General features: G+C 30.5%; 1 protein-coding gene across 1 annotated transcript; it reads right to left on the minus strand.

Moving 5' to 3' along the window:
• Positions 1-13,845: 13,845 nt before the first annotated feature.
• Positions 13,846-17,820, minus strand: LOC107919353 (uncharacterized). The gene is made up of 4 exons (XM_016848827.2): positions 17,727-17,820; positions 17,530-17,621; positions 14,423-14,707; positions 13,846-14,121 (listed from the first exon to the last, which is right to left on the minus strand). The coding sequence occupies exons 1-4, from the start codon at positions 17,818-17,820 to the stop codon at positions 13,993-13,995; spliced, it is 600 nt and encodes a 199-aa protein (XP_016704316.1). The 3' UTR covers positions 13,846-13,992.
• Positions 17,821-18,045: the final 225 nt, after the last annotated feature.

Consider the following 18,045-nt stretch of genomic DNA (forward strand, 5'->3'; position numbering starts at 1 on the left):
AAGATTCCAAAACTACGTCGTTTCAATATTATTTAATTTAAAAATAAAAGTTGATACGAAAACTAAAAAATTAGGTGGAATTTATAAAATAATGTTATTATTTACAAGAAAAATTCATGTTAAATATTTGTTTGTCATTTAAAGAGGAGTGATTAAAATAATTAAATTATATAATATGATTATTTAAATTGTAAACTTTTTTATTTGAGTGTCTAAAATGAAAATAAAAATAAAAATTTGATGGTCATTGTGTAATTTACTTTATTTTATTTACCTTTCACTTTTCAAAAGAGTTTTAGTATTAAGGAGTCTAAACATTAAAATTTTAATAACTTAACTTTTTTTATATTTTTTAAAATTAAATATTTTAGAAAGATATTTCCTCAATTATAATAATATATATAGATGTAGATGATATATAAATTGAATGCTATACAAAAATGTAGATTGCCAAGGATTCCTCCATGGCTATTACAGGAGTATTTGGTTTTAAGTAATGTGAAGTTTTGGTGAGTAATATGAGATTTGTGTATAATATTTTTATGTTTGGATTTGACATATTATATTAGGATTGTACATTTTAATAATGTTACAAATTTACAATAAAATTTAAAACTATTTCTTGTTTAGTTAATTTTCATTTTATGACAATTTTATTTTTCCTCTTTGAGAAATTATTTTATTGACCCTTCCCATAATATTATCTATGGTCTCTTTTCAATTATTTAATGACATTTCAACAAAATTTTTCATGTCATTTACATATAATTTTAACATTTTTTTTTATTTTGATCCTCGAATCCTAAACCTCGAACTTTAATAGTGAATCATGAACCTTGAATCCTAAACCCAAATCATAAACCTTAAACCCAAACTTGGGTTGTAACACCCCCTAACCCCAAACCATCACCGGAATAGAGTTATGAGGTATTACCGGATTATACACTAGCATTTATACAAAACCGAGTCATAAATTTGCATTTCAAATCGAAACTTCTCAAATTACACTATAAAGTCCCTAATATGGGTCTACGGGGCCTAATACATGTTTTAGAAGTAATTTAGGATTAAACTCGCAACTTTGGAAATTTTACCTTGAAGATAGGGGCACACGCCCGTGTAGCCTGGGACATGCCCGTGTGGCCAGCCCGTGGGGTTTCCATGGCCGTGGGGCCAGGTCGTGGGCAGATCTGACTTGCACAAACGATTGTGGGAACAGCCCGTGTGACATAAACAGAAAGCCACACGGCCTGAGCACACGCCCATGTGACTTGGCCGTGTGAAAACATGATTTTTGACCATTTTAAAGCTATTTTCACATGCTAAACACATCTAATTCATGCCCAAACATTTACTAATAGTTCTTAAATCAGATATCATTCGTTATGCCGTTCAAACTTAGCAAATATTCATTCATTCACTTCAACACCTCTTAAGGATTATATACCACAACTCATCAAGATTATACTACATTATCATACTAGTCAAACTCATGTAAGTTTAACTTCCAAAATATGCATATTTCACACTAACTGTTTCAACATCTTTCATGCTCATTCTTATTATTTCCAAAATAAAATCTTATCAGCCTAGGTACATGCCATTTTACCAAAAGAAAAGTACTTCACCACTTTGAGTTCGGGATTGGTTTGGATGTTGCGTCCTTAACTTTCTTTCGTACCTAACCTGTGCACGGAAACAAACAGTACGTTGAGTATGCACTCAGTGGTATTTCTATAAACTAATACTTAAACAATAATAAGCTATGTATATACATTATAACTTAAACTTTACTTTCATAATCTTAATAGCTTCACCCCTTACATTCATTTTACATCTCTTTCTTGTAGTTAAGCAATTCATATATAAATAATTATATTTCATGTCATTCAATAACTTAAACATTCGTAAATCAGTCACAGTCACTTAATCGATATCAGACAGTCTTCAGTACTTTCATTTACCCCTATTAACATAACTCGGACCTAAACGGATACGCGGATCCAACCCACACACCAGGGATAATATACAGTGTTTCATCGGCCGAAACCGGAATACACCGTAGGGTAACAGTAACAGTCATAGTCAGGTGCAAAGTACCTCTTCGGAACGAATCCAGAACAGTCATAGTAATCGACACATATAGTGTCTCATCGACACACAGTCGGAATATCCCTGAGCACTTCCAATCCTATAGCATGCCAATTGTATCCGACTAGCCCGACACTGTTAATAGGGTATTTCAATCATTTCATTTACATACAAAAGTAGTAATAGTTTCCATCATACCATTCATTATACATTCTAATTATTAAAAATAACAATTACATTGTATTAAAACATTAAGCATAGTTTATAGAAATACAAACCGAAATTCTCGAGTTTACTCAATATCCTCATTCACTTTCTCCTTTCCCTTTTTTAATGATGTTTCCGGTGCTACGTTGGCTACATAAAATTTAACATTTAAAATTATCAATATATGTTATTTAATAACACACTCTTTAATTTCCATATAACTTTTACTATATTTTCAATTAGCTCCTTCCACCATAACCATTCTTTTTCTTCAAATAACCTTATAAATTTCATTATACCTACTTTTAACAAGTTTCAACTCTTAATATTCAATATAAAACATCAATTCTACAATTTAAACAATTTAATCCCTACTATAACAAAAACTTTTATCTATCTTTACAAATCAATCATTTTCCCACTTTTAACTTGAATTTCTATCAATTAAACCAATAATTCATCAATTCATACAACCTAATCAACATCTACAAATTCATTAACTTTCTAAATTTCAACATAACTCAAGTACTATTTCTTCCTAGGATTCCATAAACACCAAAATTACGAGAAAAGGGATCAAATTGACTTACCAATTAAGAAACTCTAAAACCCTAAATTTTCCTTTTCTTTTTCTTTCCCTTTTTTTCTTATTTCTTTCCCTGCTATTCCTGCCCTTCTTTTTCCTTTTTCTTTATGTTTTTATTTATTTTATTTATTATAACTATTATAACTATTATATTATTATATTTTAAATTATAATTATTTTTTCTTAAATAATAAGTAAATTCTTATTTATACATACATTTGTACCAATCAAAGTAATGCAAATGTATTTATACATACCACACACTTGTTACATAAGACTTATTTGTTAATTTAGTCCATTGGCTTTCCTATAGTTTATAATTAAACCTTCACACTTTATTCAATTTAGTCCTTTCACTAAATTAACCTTAATTAAACTAGATTTACTTAACTAAAATCTAATTAATCTCTCACTTAACTTCATCAATATTTCTAATAAAAATTTACGAATCTAATTTTCAGAATCAAAGACCCGAAAATTTACCTTTTTCAATAACCTAAAAATTTGGGTCATTACATGGGTTCCAGGTTTAGGGTAAAAAAATTATCAAAATTATGTGTCAATAATATGAAAAAAGAATTGTTAAAATATCATTAAATAATTAGAAAGGAACCATGAATGATGGGATGAGTCATAAAATAACTTCTTCTCTATTTTTTTATAATTTTGTTAACTTTACCCTTGAAACCAAAGAAAATATCATGTTTTATTAAAAGAAAACTTTATGTTTCTCTTATCTTTCCATGGATATTATTCTTTTTAATAATTGAGATAAACTTTAAAACAAACTTTAAAACATTATAATGATTAGTTGTATTTGATTTTGGATTAATAGAATCAAAACCATCTAAACTTAGAACTGTTCATGGGTCAAGTCATCCGCCTAAGTTCAAAGGCTCGCTCGAGAAAAGTGAGAGGGTTTAAACAAAAATACAAGACTTGAAAAATGGGTTTGAGTAAAATTTTAGGCTCATTTTCTATATGGGTTAAACATTGGGTAAAATTAAATATATTATATTATAAAAATTAAATATATTAATTATATATTTAAAATTATATCTATTTATATTAAATCACTAACCCAAAACAATTAAACTCATTATCCAAAACCCAAATAAACCTACCCAACTAAATATGTAACACCCTTAACCCTTCTCCGTCGACGATTTAGGGTCACGAGCATTATTAACAAATCAAATAATTAATTTAATCATAATCAACATATAAGCTAACTAATAAAAATATAATACACAGGGGCAGGTCATGACAATTTAATACTTTCATGCTAGATTCTTATACATATGAATAATAAATTATGCTATGCATTTTTAAACTTGGTCTTCTACTGTCTACACTCTTATCACTATTTATCCCTTCTAGAATGTTAGAATTTGGATACATACAAGACTATTCCAATTATTAGCATCAGAGTATTAATCCATACTATGTCTACAATTATTTTTTTAATTTATCTTCGATCATGTTAGTAGAATGCACCTAATATAGGTTTGCTAATCCCTTCCAATTCAGAGTTAAAGTTACTCTTACAACCCTTACTACGAGTCTACCAGACCCTAAAAGTAGTTTAAAAATAGGCAGGGACTAATTTGAAATAATTTTGGAAGTTTAAGAAATAATTAAAAAATTTTAACTGCAGGGGTTACACGGTCATGTGGCTAGGCCGTGTGACTCACACTACCAAGTCACACGCCCGTGTGTCTGGCTGTGTGGGCATTTGAAGTAGGGCACACAGCTGTGTCCCAGCCCGTGTCTGTGCCCATGTAACTCACTGACTTGGGTCACACGACCAAGCCACACGCTCGTGTGCCAGGTCGTGTACCCTTCGAAATGGCCTCGCATGCCCGTGTGCTAGCCGTGTGAGAGTCACACGCCCATGTGCTTAACCATGTAGACCTAAAATGTGCCTTAAACAACAAGTTTACCATTCCTACTTGCTTGGGCATTAAGAAACTCAAAAACCATTCATTTAATATATTCAAAACACGATCAACCATACTCAGAACATGCCAAAACAATCATCCTAAGTGTCCAACCAATGTACCTCGTTAGTACTACATTTATATCATCAAAACATATTGCTAATGCATCATTCAAATCCTAATTATAAACATACCACAATCACTCCATTTAGCCTAGTTCATAATGACTTAAACATCAACTAAAATTCACAAACACCTAACCTATCTTGGTTCAATTCAACATACCATATTATGGCATCAAACACAAACACATGATTACATATACACCAACCAACATTACACCTATAGCTTTATTTACAATCCATCCACAAAATAACTATCGACTAAGCATCCTAGGTACATGCCGACACAAAAGATAAACATCACCACATTTGAGTTCGGGATCATTGCTGGATGCTGAATCGACAATCAAAAGAGAATTACCTAACCTGTACACGGAAAACAAAACCGTACGTTGAGTAAAACTCAGTGATATTTCTATAATCCAAACATTTAAAAACATAAAGATACATGAATGCTCAATTTAAATTACATAGTCACATTTCTATCTAACAAGCAATTGTAAATTTATCACCATATCAATTTCATGTACAAGAGCATATCATTTCATACTATACTCAAATTGCACATGCTATCATCTTTTATTTGTTTAACAATTATCTCAATTCACATCTCTCGCTATATAAATAGCTTTTCACATATTAACCAACATAACATTTATACAATGACACAATTCATTCCATGTTCAATTCATGAATATTTAACTCATATATTTCATTTGATCACAACATTTTTCACTTTTCATGATTCAATTCTCTATATCATTTCCCTTTCATATATCATGCCATTCCAACATCAATTTAGAAATTTAATATTTGATTACCCCTATTAACACGACTTGGACCTGGGCGGATACACGGATCCAACCAACACACCATTTGGCACCCAGTGCCTTATCGGACAAATCTGAAGTAATAATTGTGCCCAGTGCTATATACATTGACACCTAGTGTCTCATCGGTTAAACCGAATCAAATTGGCACCCAGTGCCTCATCGACTCGAAGTCAAAGAAATCTATGAACTCTTCATATCCTATGACATGCCATCTATATCCGACTCAGCAAGATATAGTTAATAGGGTTTAATTTCACATTTCAAATACAACCATTATCCAAAATAAAGTTTTCATATAATCACATATACACATGAATTCAATTCAATCTATAATAATCAATATCCAACTTTCACATTTGTACATATATTCATTTCAATCCAATGATCAATACATTCATAATGTATATACCAACTCAATCCATATCAATCAACTATCAAAATGTCAAATACTCGCCTTAAACACTTACCATATGCATTAAATCAAATTACAACAATTAACAACTAGGTTCGAATTATAGAAATACAAACTGTGGATTCCGAGCTATTCGACGTCGATTTTATCCTTCCCCTTTTTAGTTAAGGATTTCGATATGACGTTAGCTACAAAAATAAAACAATTAAAATACATCAATACAACACAATTAATTTTTACATTGAATACTTCAATTTTTACTCAATATTTACCTAAATTCCAATTTAGTCCTTAAACAGAGTCTAATTTTTATTCTTCATATTTAATTTATATTTTTATACAAATTTTACTTTAAAATAAATTTAATTCCCTATTTTCACTTAAACCCCTAAATTTTGAAATTTTCACAATTTAGTCCTTCATACTTAAAATTTACAATTTGTTCTACAATTTAATCCTTTTCCATTTCTAGCTTAAAAATTTATCAATTTGATCCTGAATACTAAAACTATACAATATTTACAACATTTAAAATCTTCATCAATGTTAAAATTACAACATAGGTTGGGTAGCCCTAAGTACCAAAATTCCAAAAATATAAAAATTACAAGAAAAGGGACTAAATTGACTAACCAATTGAAATTTGAAAATTTAAAGCCCTTAGGTTGTGCCTCTCTTCTTTCTTCTTTCTTTCTCTTTTTCTTTCTTAATTTTACATGTCTTTCTCTTTCTATTTCTTTATTCTTTCTTTTAATACCTATTTTGTTTTATTGTAGTAATTATTATTATATAATACATATTAATTTCATTTTACTAAACATAATATATAACTTATATATATTAAACTATTATAAGCTATGATGCACACTAATGTCGTCCACTATACATATATATAGGTATAATTATTTCTTTAGTCCCTTTAATTATTTTTAAATCATAATTAAACTTCTACCTTAAACACGATTTAGTCCTTATACCTAATTACTTTTAATTCAAGTAAATTCTGTAACATCTCGATTTTGGGCTTAGTCAGAACAGTGGTTTCGGGACCACAAATCCGAGGTTGAGAAAGTATTATTATTATTATTTTAGTGTCATAGCATGATTAATTGAGTACATGAAAATTTTGGTGAACTAATTTTGACATTTATGAGATTAATTGTGAAAAAGGACTAAATCGCATAAAGGGCAAAAGTTTTGTTTTAATAGTCAAAGGTGTTAAACTGCTAAGGAACCTTAATTGGGGGTATTTAAAGTGCAAATAGACCCTTTTTAGGAGAGTGGCTGGCCATAGGGGACAAGAAAGGTCAAAGGTCAAATGTTAGGTGTGTTTGGTGACTTAATTGAATAAAATAAAAATAAAAGAAAGAAAAAGAGATATTATCTTCTTCTCATTTCCTTATCCACCGAAAATACCAGCAAATTAAGGGTTTTGTAAGGTTGAAATTTTCAGCCACTCTCCATCTTTGAAAGTTCCACGTTTATAAACAAATAAAATGAATAAAGGAGGCCCAAAGATAGAAGAGATAGCTAGGCTGTCAGATGTTATTGTCTAATTGATTAAGGCTAAATTAAACACTTAGTTAGCACACAAATGCCTACTTTAATTACTTAGCGTTGAATGCTCTAGATGCTTCAATTTTTTTAATTAATTCAATAATTATGATTAATTAAGTAAAATGTTTGATTTGATGATAATTTTAGGGTTTACAGTTTTTTAAATTTTTTCTTAATTTTTAGTTAATCATTAGTAAGTTTTATTAAAATTCAATTAATCAATTATTATTTTAAATTTTTATATTAAACTATAATTAATATATTATGTTTTGTTAATTATAAAATTTATATACACTAATTTTCAGCATAACGTGTTGCACGTGATATCCATATTTATTAATTCCATTTTTTAAATTTTAATATTAATTTTTTAACATTTTATACTGTAAATATAATTGTATTACAAGAAACAATATGTAAATAGATAGTCCAAATGAGAATGAAAATGTAATTGAAGTTAAGTATAAAGTGTAATTTAATATTTATTAAATTTCAACTCATTTAAATTTTTATTTAATTATTTTAATATGATAAAAAATATTAATATATAAAATGCATCCTACTTAAATACTTTGAGTTTGAATAAAGTTACAACAGTAACTCTATCTTTATAATTCATATAAATATCTTAAAATTAAAAAAGTATTTTGAGCCTATGAAGTTTGATTTAATTTGAATCCAACAATTTTTTTGACCAAGCAACAGAGAAGATGAAAAAAATTTAGGTATTAAAATAAAGATTCCAAAACTACGTCGTTTCAATATTATTTAATTTAAAAATAAAAGTTGATACGAAAATTAAAATATTAGGTGGAATTTATAAAATAATGTTATTATTTACAAGAAAAATTCATGTTAGATTTTTGTTTGCTATTTTAAGAGGAGTAACTAAAATAATTGAATTATGCAATGTGAGTATCTAAATTGCAAACTTGTTTATTTGAGAGCCTAAAATGAAAAAAATTAAAAAAATTGATGATCATCTGTGTAGTTTACTTTTTTTTATTTACTTTTCCCTTTTAAAAAGAGTTTTAGTTTAAAAGAGTGAAACCATTAAAATTTTAATAATGAATTTATATATATATTAAAATTAAATAATTTAGAAAGATATTTTCCTTAATAATTTTTAATAGTTTTGGAGTTGATACTTAGATTTAGATGATACATAAATTGAAGGCTATACAAGTATGTAGATTGCCAAGGATTCCTCCGTGGCACTTGAGGAGTATTTGGTTTAAGTAATATGAGGATTTCGTAAGTAATATGAGATTTGGATATAATATTTTTTATGTTTGGATTTGAAATATTATATTAAAACGCTACATTTTCAATAATTTTGTAATTTTAGAATAAAATAATAATCTTAAAACTACCTCTTCTTTAGATAATTTTCATTTTATGGTAATTTTGTCTCTCCATTTTGAGAAATTATTTTATGAATCATCCTCACCACATAATCTATGGTTCTTTTCTAATTATTTAATGACATTTCAACAATTTTTTCATGTCATTGACACATAATTTTGATATTTTTTTATCCTAAACCTCGAAATCGAACCCTAAACCTAAGTTCATGTTTGAGGTTTAGGTTTCGGGTTTGGGATAAAAAATTATCAAAATTATGTGTCAATAACATGAAAAAAATTACTAAAAATGTAATTAAATAATTGGAAAAGAATCATAAATGATATAGTGGGATGGTGTAACAACCTGTTTATCAGTGGTGTCAGAAACAGTGGTTTCGATGCCACAAATCTGACAAGTAAGTTCGTAAATATTATTATCTAATATTTATGAGTCAAATATGGTATTAAAATAAATTTTGAATTGCTATTTGAATGAATAATTAGGTTCAAGTGGTATGATCCTAAAGTCAAGTGGTTTTAGAGAATGAGGTATCGGGACCTCGTTTCTAAACTGAGCTGTAGATATTTAATAAAATATTTAAAGGAGTATTATTAAGGTTGTATTAAATTTTCGTTAAGAAATTTTGATATTTAAATGATTCTTCATTCTTCATTTCACAATCGAATAGCTATGGTAAGGGGAGGAAAAGCATTCGACCAAGCTAATTTTTTAATTCATGGTATGTGTTTTGATCCCGTTTTTAATGATTTTTATGTTTTTAGGCTCGTATTAGCTTAATCTATCTAACCTGAGGGTCAATTTGTTAAATTTTTAAATGTTTAAAAATTTACCATGAATTGATTTGAGATGTTTTTGAAATTTTATGGTAGAATCTTAAGCTTGGTTGCTAGATAAGACTATTTTGTGAAGTAATTTTTGGTAATTTTAATGTTTAAGGATTAAAATGTGAAATTAGTAAAAGTACAAGGACTTGCTGTAAAATAACAGAAAATTTGGGCTGTAATAGGATCCCAAAAAATTTGGGTAAACTTGAAATTGAATAAAAATGGTTAATATGCATGTTTTGGGCTGAAGGACTAAATTGTATTAAAGTAAAATGTTGGGGGTAATTTTGTAAAAATTTCAAAAAGGACTTAATTATATAAAATGAATTTATTTTTCTATTAGAATTAGTGAATTGAATGGAATTATTATTTTAGATCAAGAACGAGTGGTAAATCGAGGAGAAGAGAAATTTACCAAATAGCCCCTGTACTTAGTCGTTACTGCAATTTATTCTAGTAAGTTCGTATAAAATGTAATCACTTAAAATGTTGTTTAAAATGAATGTTCATTATTTTGTTTGATCTAAATGAATCAAAATATAAATGTATCAAAGCTATGATGAATTGACGGATATCGAGTCCCGGTTGAACCTTAAGAATTCTTAGGATACAAATGACATGTCATTAGGGATTTCATGTTTTAGGTGTTGGTCTTGAATGTCCTACCGATGGCTGAGGTCTTACATTTGTTGCGGATTCTCCACAGAATGTGTGAACAGCATCGTGTAGCTTACATTTCGACCCATAGCTCGTATGAGCATGCCCACTTCATAGCTTGTGTGAGCATTCATGTAAAGGAAATGTTACGGTTATATGTAAAGGCATAGTTCATGTGAGCTTTCCCGAGTATCCGATGTAATTCTAAATGGTTCAACAGGTAATAAAAGGAATGGAACAGTAAGTGACTTAATGGAAAGGTTTATGATTATATGAAAGAGTTGATGCTTATGTAATGTATCTTATGAAATTCTACTTATGATGTAAATGAGTTTATATGTGTTGTTGATGAACCTATTAACATGTGAGTTCAATGATGCTAAATAGGCTTATACTAAACTCAAGGAATTGATAATGGTTTATACTTAACCTTTGAATTGTAAGATTGGAAATAGTAAGTATGCAAATGGAATGAATCATGACCGTATGGTAACGATGATGAACTAAATGTTATGTTTACACATGATTGACTTCATTTAAATCATGAACAGATGTACTAACTTGTGAGTTTGATGGTATTATATAGGCTTCTACTAAGCTTATGACATTGGTAACGGTTTGTACTTATTCTATAAATTTCACTATTGAAATGGTAGGTTATGTTTTAAGTTTATACGAGCTTACTAAGCATTCATTGCTTACGTAGTTATTTTCCTTTATTTTATAGATTATCGGAAGCTCGATTAGTTGGAAGCTCGTTGGAGACCTATCACACTATCTAGTAGACAATTTGGTAGTTTTTGAGTAATTTGACTAAGGTGTATAATGGCATGTATAGGGTGTTTGTAATGGTATTATGGTGTATGTATTAATGGTGCTTTGGCATGTATAAGCTTTGGAAAGCTATGTTCGTTTGGTACACTTTGATGCCTCACTAAGTTATGTGATTTTGGTTACTTTAAAGTGCTTGTTTATAAGGTTATCTTGGCATGATGATGGTGGCTTGAAAATGTTTACTTGTGACATGTTTTAGTTCATACTTGAATTAGGTTATCATGTATGAACATGGCAATGTTAACATGTATAAGTCTTTTATGTTGCTGGTTTATGGATATATAAAATGGTTGATTTAGTATGCCTAGGTCTTTGAAGATGGTGTTAGTTGAGGAACTTATAAATCTTGTTAAGTAAAGTCTTGTTGACTACTTTAGGGTAATTGAAATGTATGGTGTTATGGTATGCTTGTAATGGCTTGAAAGTGATAGATGTGGTATGATTTGGTAGGTGTTTGAATTAGGTATTTTTGTTGTGGTTAAGCACATAATGAAATTAGTCTTTATGCATGGAATTAGGTAATGTTAACATGTTTTGGTAAATGGTGTTGAATGTAATTGTGGTGCCTTTGAATGGCATATCGGTTAGGTGATTTTGGTTGTTTGAGTTTGCAAGATTATGTGTATTTGAATGATGTTTAAGTCCCTTGAAAGTGTGCACAAACGATATACTGAGTTATGCATGAAATGGTTGCGAAATGACTTGTTTATAGGTAAATTTTGGGTTCACACAGCTTAGCATATGGACGTGTGAGGCACATAGTCTGGTGACATGGCCCTGTGTCATCGAAGGATTTCTTAGGGTTCAAGTCAGAGAGTTACACAGTCTGGCACACAAGGGTGTGACATGGTCGTGTGACCCTACTCAAAGAGTTACACAGGTGAGACACGGGCTAGGACATGGTCGTGTGTCTCTTGTTTGAAAGTTACACGGTTTGGGATAATTCCACATGGCCGTGTGTCCTATGTTTTGAATTTTCGCAAGTTTTTCCTAAGCTTTCCTAATTGTTTCAAATTGGTCCTGAATAGCTTTTAAGCTATTTTTAGTGCCTCGTGGGCTCGTTTTAGGGATAGTATGCATGTATATGTATGGTTTATGATGTGATTAAACTATTGAATGATATAATGTTTGAATGTTTTTTATTGTACGGTAATGTTTCGTAACCTTAATCCGGTGATGGAGACGGGTTAAAAGTGTTACAGAAGGGTCCATGAAATAATTTCTACTTTTTTATTTATAATTTTGTTAACTTTACCTTTCAAACCAAAGAAAAATATCATGTTTTATTAAAAGAAAAACTTATGTTTCTCTTATCTTTCCAAGGGTATATTTCTTTTTAATAATTGAGATCAACTTTAAAATATTTATATTATCCATGTAATTACAATGATTAGTTATTTTTTTTTATTTTGGATTATTAGAATCAATAATTTTATTTCCTTAAGTAATTTAAACTCAGAGCTGCTTGTGGGTCAAACCACCCGTATAGGTTCAAAGACTTGCTCAAAAAATTAGAGAATTTGGATAAAAATACAAGACTTGAAAAATGGGCTTGATTAAAATTTTAGGCTTATTTTCTATATGGGTCAGGCCTTGAGTAAAATTTTCGGCTTAAGCCTAAGCCCAATTTAACCAAAATATATTATATTATAAATATTAATTATATTAATTTATATATTAAATAATAATTATATCTATTTATATTGAATCACTAACCTAAAACAATTAAACTCATTATTCAAAACTCAAAAAAACCTACCAACGGTGGGTTTGGATGGACAATGCGTTTACTTGCGGTTAGTGTAAAAACAACGGTGACTGTGTGATTAGATACCGTAGTGTGAGATAAAAAGTAAGCTAAACGTATTAAATTGCACCCAATCGTCCATCCAAACCCACCCTAAATAATCCAATCAAAAATACAAAATTTTAAAATTTATATTTAATACAGTAAAACATTTATATATTTATTTGTGTTTTTTAATATAATAAATTATTTATTATATTTGGTTTTATGTTAGATGATATGGTCTAATCACAATTATTTTTTTTTTTTGAAAAAGGGAAGATGTGGGCATGGCATCAATCGTTCGAGTTGTTGATGTTTTTCGAACCCATTGGTAGTAGTCAATAAGGGTGTTTGCTGTGACTGATGCGAGTGGTGACTGGGACGGAGTGACTCGTGGCAAAAGAATGGCTGGTTAGGCACCTTTGGAAGGTGGCCTGCTAAAATGTAATGTAAAATTTGCCTATTTCGAGCAAGAGGGGGCTATGAGGTATGCGACCAAAGCTCGAGACTCTACGGGTTGTGTGCTTAAAAGTTTTTTATGTTGAAAAATATGAACATCACATATATAATAAGGGTAATTACATATTATTATTTACTATCATAATAGGATAGCTCAAATTAAAAGTGATCTAATTTGGTTAAAATTTTATTAGGATTTAATTATTAAATAAAGTATGGGTCAATAGGTGTAGATACTCTAGTAATTGAGTTCTAATCAAATTCTAATTAATGATGGGCTTGTAAGACCCAATTTCTGCCTGGGCCTAACGGCCTAAAGCAGAAAGCCCAATTTTCCTAGACTTAGCCCGCAACCATTTTCAGCACCACCATGCACCCACGTTCTCCACCACTCCTCCACACCAGCATACCCACGAACGGTTTCTCTCCACGCCATACACACCTGCAAAACATATTAACAACTCACAGTAATTGATAGTAGGAAGAAATGACAGCAAGGAATTTGTATTTTATTTTTTTATTTTTTCGGCTATAAAACCGAATAGAATCAAATGTATATGGGGGGTCGTTTCTTTTTTTACGAATACAATAGCAAAGGGAATACATTTGAATAGAAATCGATCAAAAAAGAAAAGAAAAAATTCAAAAAGGTGATTCTCAGGTCTCTTTCTTTCGATTTTTTTTCCTCTTCTTGCATCTTTGTTTCTTTCTTTTCATGTGAAAATAAAAAGTGAGGGACATACCTTCACAAGTGCGCTATCGGAGCCTTTTCTTCTTCGTTGCAATTGAAGCAAAGAAAGGTCTTTAGGGTGGAAATTATTGAGGCTTCTGAGCTTGGTTTTAAGAGAAGAAAGAGAGGCCAAATGAGGGATAAAAGAATGGGGGGTTAGGGATTTGTGTTGATCTTTGTAGAAAATGGCAGATTGCCATTCAAATTTTTTTCCCCTTTTAGTTTTAATAATTAATGAAACGGTGCTGCTTAAGAAAGAGAGGAACCGAACGTCACAAACCCCACGATCTGCGTGATTCTGCTTTTGGGGTAAATTGTGAAAATGGTCCCTCCTGTTTTCTTATCCTTTCAAATCGGCTCATTGTTACCTTTTTAAATTTCGCCCAAAATATTATTTCAATTACATTTTGGTATTTGTTAGAACGGTGCCATTTTGATGGTGTGGGAATATTCCCATTTTGGTCCGTCCCCTTTTGCGCGTGTTTTATTTTGATCCCTTAATCGGACATGTTTTTATTTTTGAAAAATCGCCCCAAAATGTTGCCCCAATTGCAATTGAATCCTTGGCCATTTAATTTCCATATTTTCAACTTTTTCTTATTATTTATTTTATTTATCTTCATTCTTTCGCATCAAATAGATTATTCATTTTTTTTTATTTGGTGAATTTCATTATTACTTATGTTTTTATTAATTTATTATTATTATGTTTGTTAATATTTTTTGTATTATTATTTCTATTATTACTATCACTATTATTTTAATTAGTATTGTTATTATTATTAGTAGTATTACTACTATTATTATTATTATCATATTATTAAATTAATTAGCTAAATACTTAGTCTTTATTCGTTTGTTTATTTACTCATTATTTTTATATATAAATTCGTTTTTTCCCCATTTCATTTGTTTATTTCAAGTTTTACATAATATTTATTTCCAACCCTTATACATATTATTTATTTTAAATGTACTTATTGTTTATTTTGAACTTTTTACTTCATGTGATTTATTTTGCTTTTTTATATATGTTATACATTACTTTTTTTGGATTTTGTCATATATTATTATTATTTTTCTTAAGAAATCATTTTGTATATTATTGATGTTCAGATTTTTTTCCCTCACATTTCTATTTTTTTAGCTCATTTATTATCATTTTCGAATTGTTTTTACACCCAATTTCGATTTGCTTTTTTTATTCGTTGTATATGTCTTTTAATTTATTTGACTTCAATTATCATGTTAGTTTGTAAATAATGTATATTAGGTGACCATCACAAATTGTCTTATTAGTGCATTCGATCTTGTTTATGTGGCAATTACATTCACATATCATGGTTTCAAAGTAAAATACACCGCTTTAAAAGCAAAGCACTCGATATTGTTATTCAAAAGTTTTAGAAAATAAGACAATATTTTGTGTTTAGAAATTCGAGAAATCGTGCCCTAACGTGCTGGGTCTCGATTTACTGTTTGACCAAATAACCAAATACCCTTTTTAAATTTCGTTGTGTGTTTTGGAAATCATGAGGTGATCTCAGTTTTTGGATGCTTAAAATATCGTATCCTAACGTGCTGGATGTGGTATTTTATTTCTTTGGAATGAGTGAATCATAAAACCTAACCAAATTGTTCACACATTTTTAAAAGGGACCATATTTTAATGTTTTTCCTTCAAAATTTCAATGATAGGACATTAAACAGTCAATTGGTACTAATTTTGGGCATTACGACGGTGCTAACCATTCCTCGTGCGTAACCGACTCTCGAACCCTTTTTCTCAAATTTCGTAGACCTAAAATTATTGTTTTAATAAATCAAAATGTTTTATTAAAATGATTAATCTCAGGGTGATCCGATCACACTTCGAAAAAGATCAGTGGCGACTCCATACCCCGTTTTAAAAAGTCAATTTTTATTTTCCATTAAAAATGGTTTCGACAGCTTGACGACTCTACTGGGGAGAATAAGAGAGTCAAGTAGTAAAATTGACTGTTGTATTTCATGGGTTTTATGGTTTTTGTCATTTTATTTGTGTTTTGCATTTTAAGTTTTTCATATCCCCTCGCATCATCTTGCATGACCATTGTGGTCGCACCTTTTTAAGTGGAAGTGAGAAACTATGCCTTCGTGAGGTTTTCACCTCCGCATGGGCTAGTGGACTACTTCCGGGATACATCCGTACCTATGTCTTCGTGAGGTTTTCACCTCCGCATGGCCATAGGGAAATGTATTCTCCTGAACTAAAATCAATCCACACGAGCCTATAACGGGTGAGGGTTGAGGAATCTGCTGGTTCAGGTACCCTTTCCTTAGAACTGAGCCACATATAGTGAACTCTAAAAGCCCACCCTAGATAGAGCTATGTTGAACCCCAGCGGTTACCCAAGTAGGTATCCTATATTATCTTTTTCCTCCTGTGCTAACGTGTTTTGTTTTGTTTATGACTGCATTGCATTACATCATCATAGAAATGAGGGGTTGATTTATATTTGATTGCTAAATAGAATAGTTTGTCATAAGAAAACGAATTTCTTGATAAAGTGGATTATATTGCGGTTGTCTGAATATGGTCCAATTAAACATAATGAAAGAAGGCTGATAGTTCATGGAGGAAAATAAGACTTTACCTAAGGATTCATTCATAGAGGAAAATAAGACTTTACCTGAGGATTCAAGTCGATAAAGATTATTCGAGAGCCATCACGTCCCGACTTCCTTAAAGGAGCTAACAAGCATCGTAAGGATAAGTGAGTAATAAGTCGCAGCCCGGATTAAGCAAAAAGGAGCTAATTGAGGCATCTATTGGAAGTTGGCATGGTTTGACTTTTACAGAAAAAGAGATCGCCTGGAATATGAGGGCAAAGCCGCATATGTAATCTGTTTTATGCAAAGGAATTTGTTTTCTAGAAAAGTTGTTCTAATATAATTGAATTCAGAATCAACGCCTTACTTTCTTTTGCATTCATTCCATGCATTTGCATTGCATTGCATCATGTGCACTAAACTTCACAAAAGAACCCTAATTAATTAGAAATCGTGTTATAGTTACCCTGGAACATCACTACTACACACGAAGAAAAACTAGAGTTATGGATCAAAAGCTGGAAAAACTAGAACAAATGCAGAAAGAAATGCAGGATCAACTGCAAGCACAGATGCAAGAGCAACTGGCCAAGATTCAGTAGGATATGAAAGATCAGATGCTAGAATCGTAGAAGAACATGATGAATCAGTTAACCCAGTTACTGCTTGAAGGGCCAGGAAAGGGGAAGATCCCTATGGTCAACTCCGGGGATGATAGTGAGGACCCTGTCTACCCACTGGGTTTTGCCCCCAACAAACACCCCAATATAGCCCAACGCATATCCACCAAGGGTGTCTGTTAATCTCAGTCCTCAGCATCAAGCCGGCATTTCGGCATTAACACACTTCCCGACAAGCTCAGGCACTGAAAACAATCTGGCAAATCTCGGTGTCCCTGATTTGGATGACATGGTAGAGGTAGAAAGGGTAAAATGAGAACTTCAAAGCAGTTGGAAGACTGATACAAATGGCTGGAAGAGAAGTTCAAAGCACTGGAAAGTACTGATTATCAGTGTGGTATGGATGCTAAGGAGTTAAGTTTGG

The sequence above is a fragment of the Gossypium hirsutum genome, chromosome A12 (assembly GCF_007990345.1).
Source record: "Gossypium hirsutum isolate 1008001.06 chromosome A12, Gossypium_hirsutum_v2.1, whole genome shotgun sequence".
NCBI classification, from domain to species: Eukaryota; Viridiplantae; Streptophyta; class Magnoliopsida; order Malvales; family Malvaceae; genus Gossypium; species Gossypium hirsutum.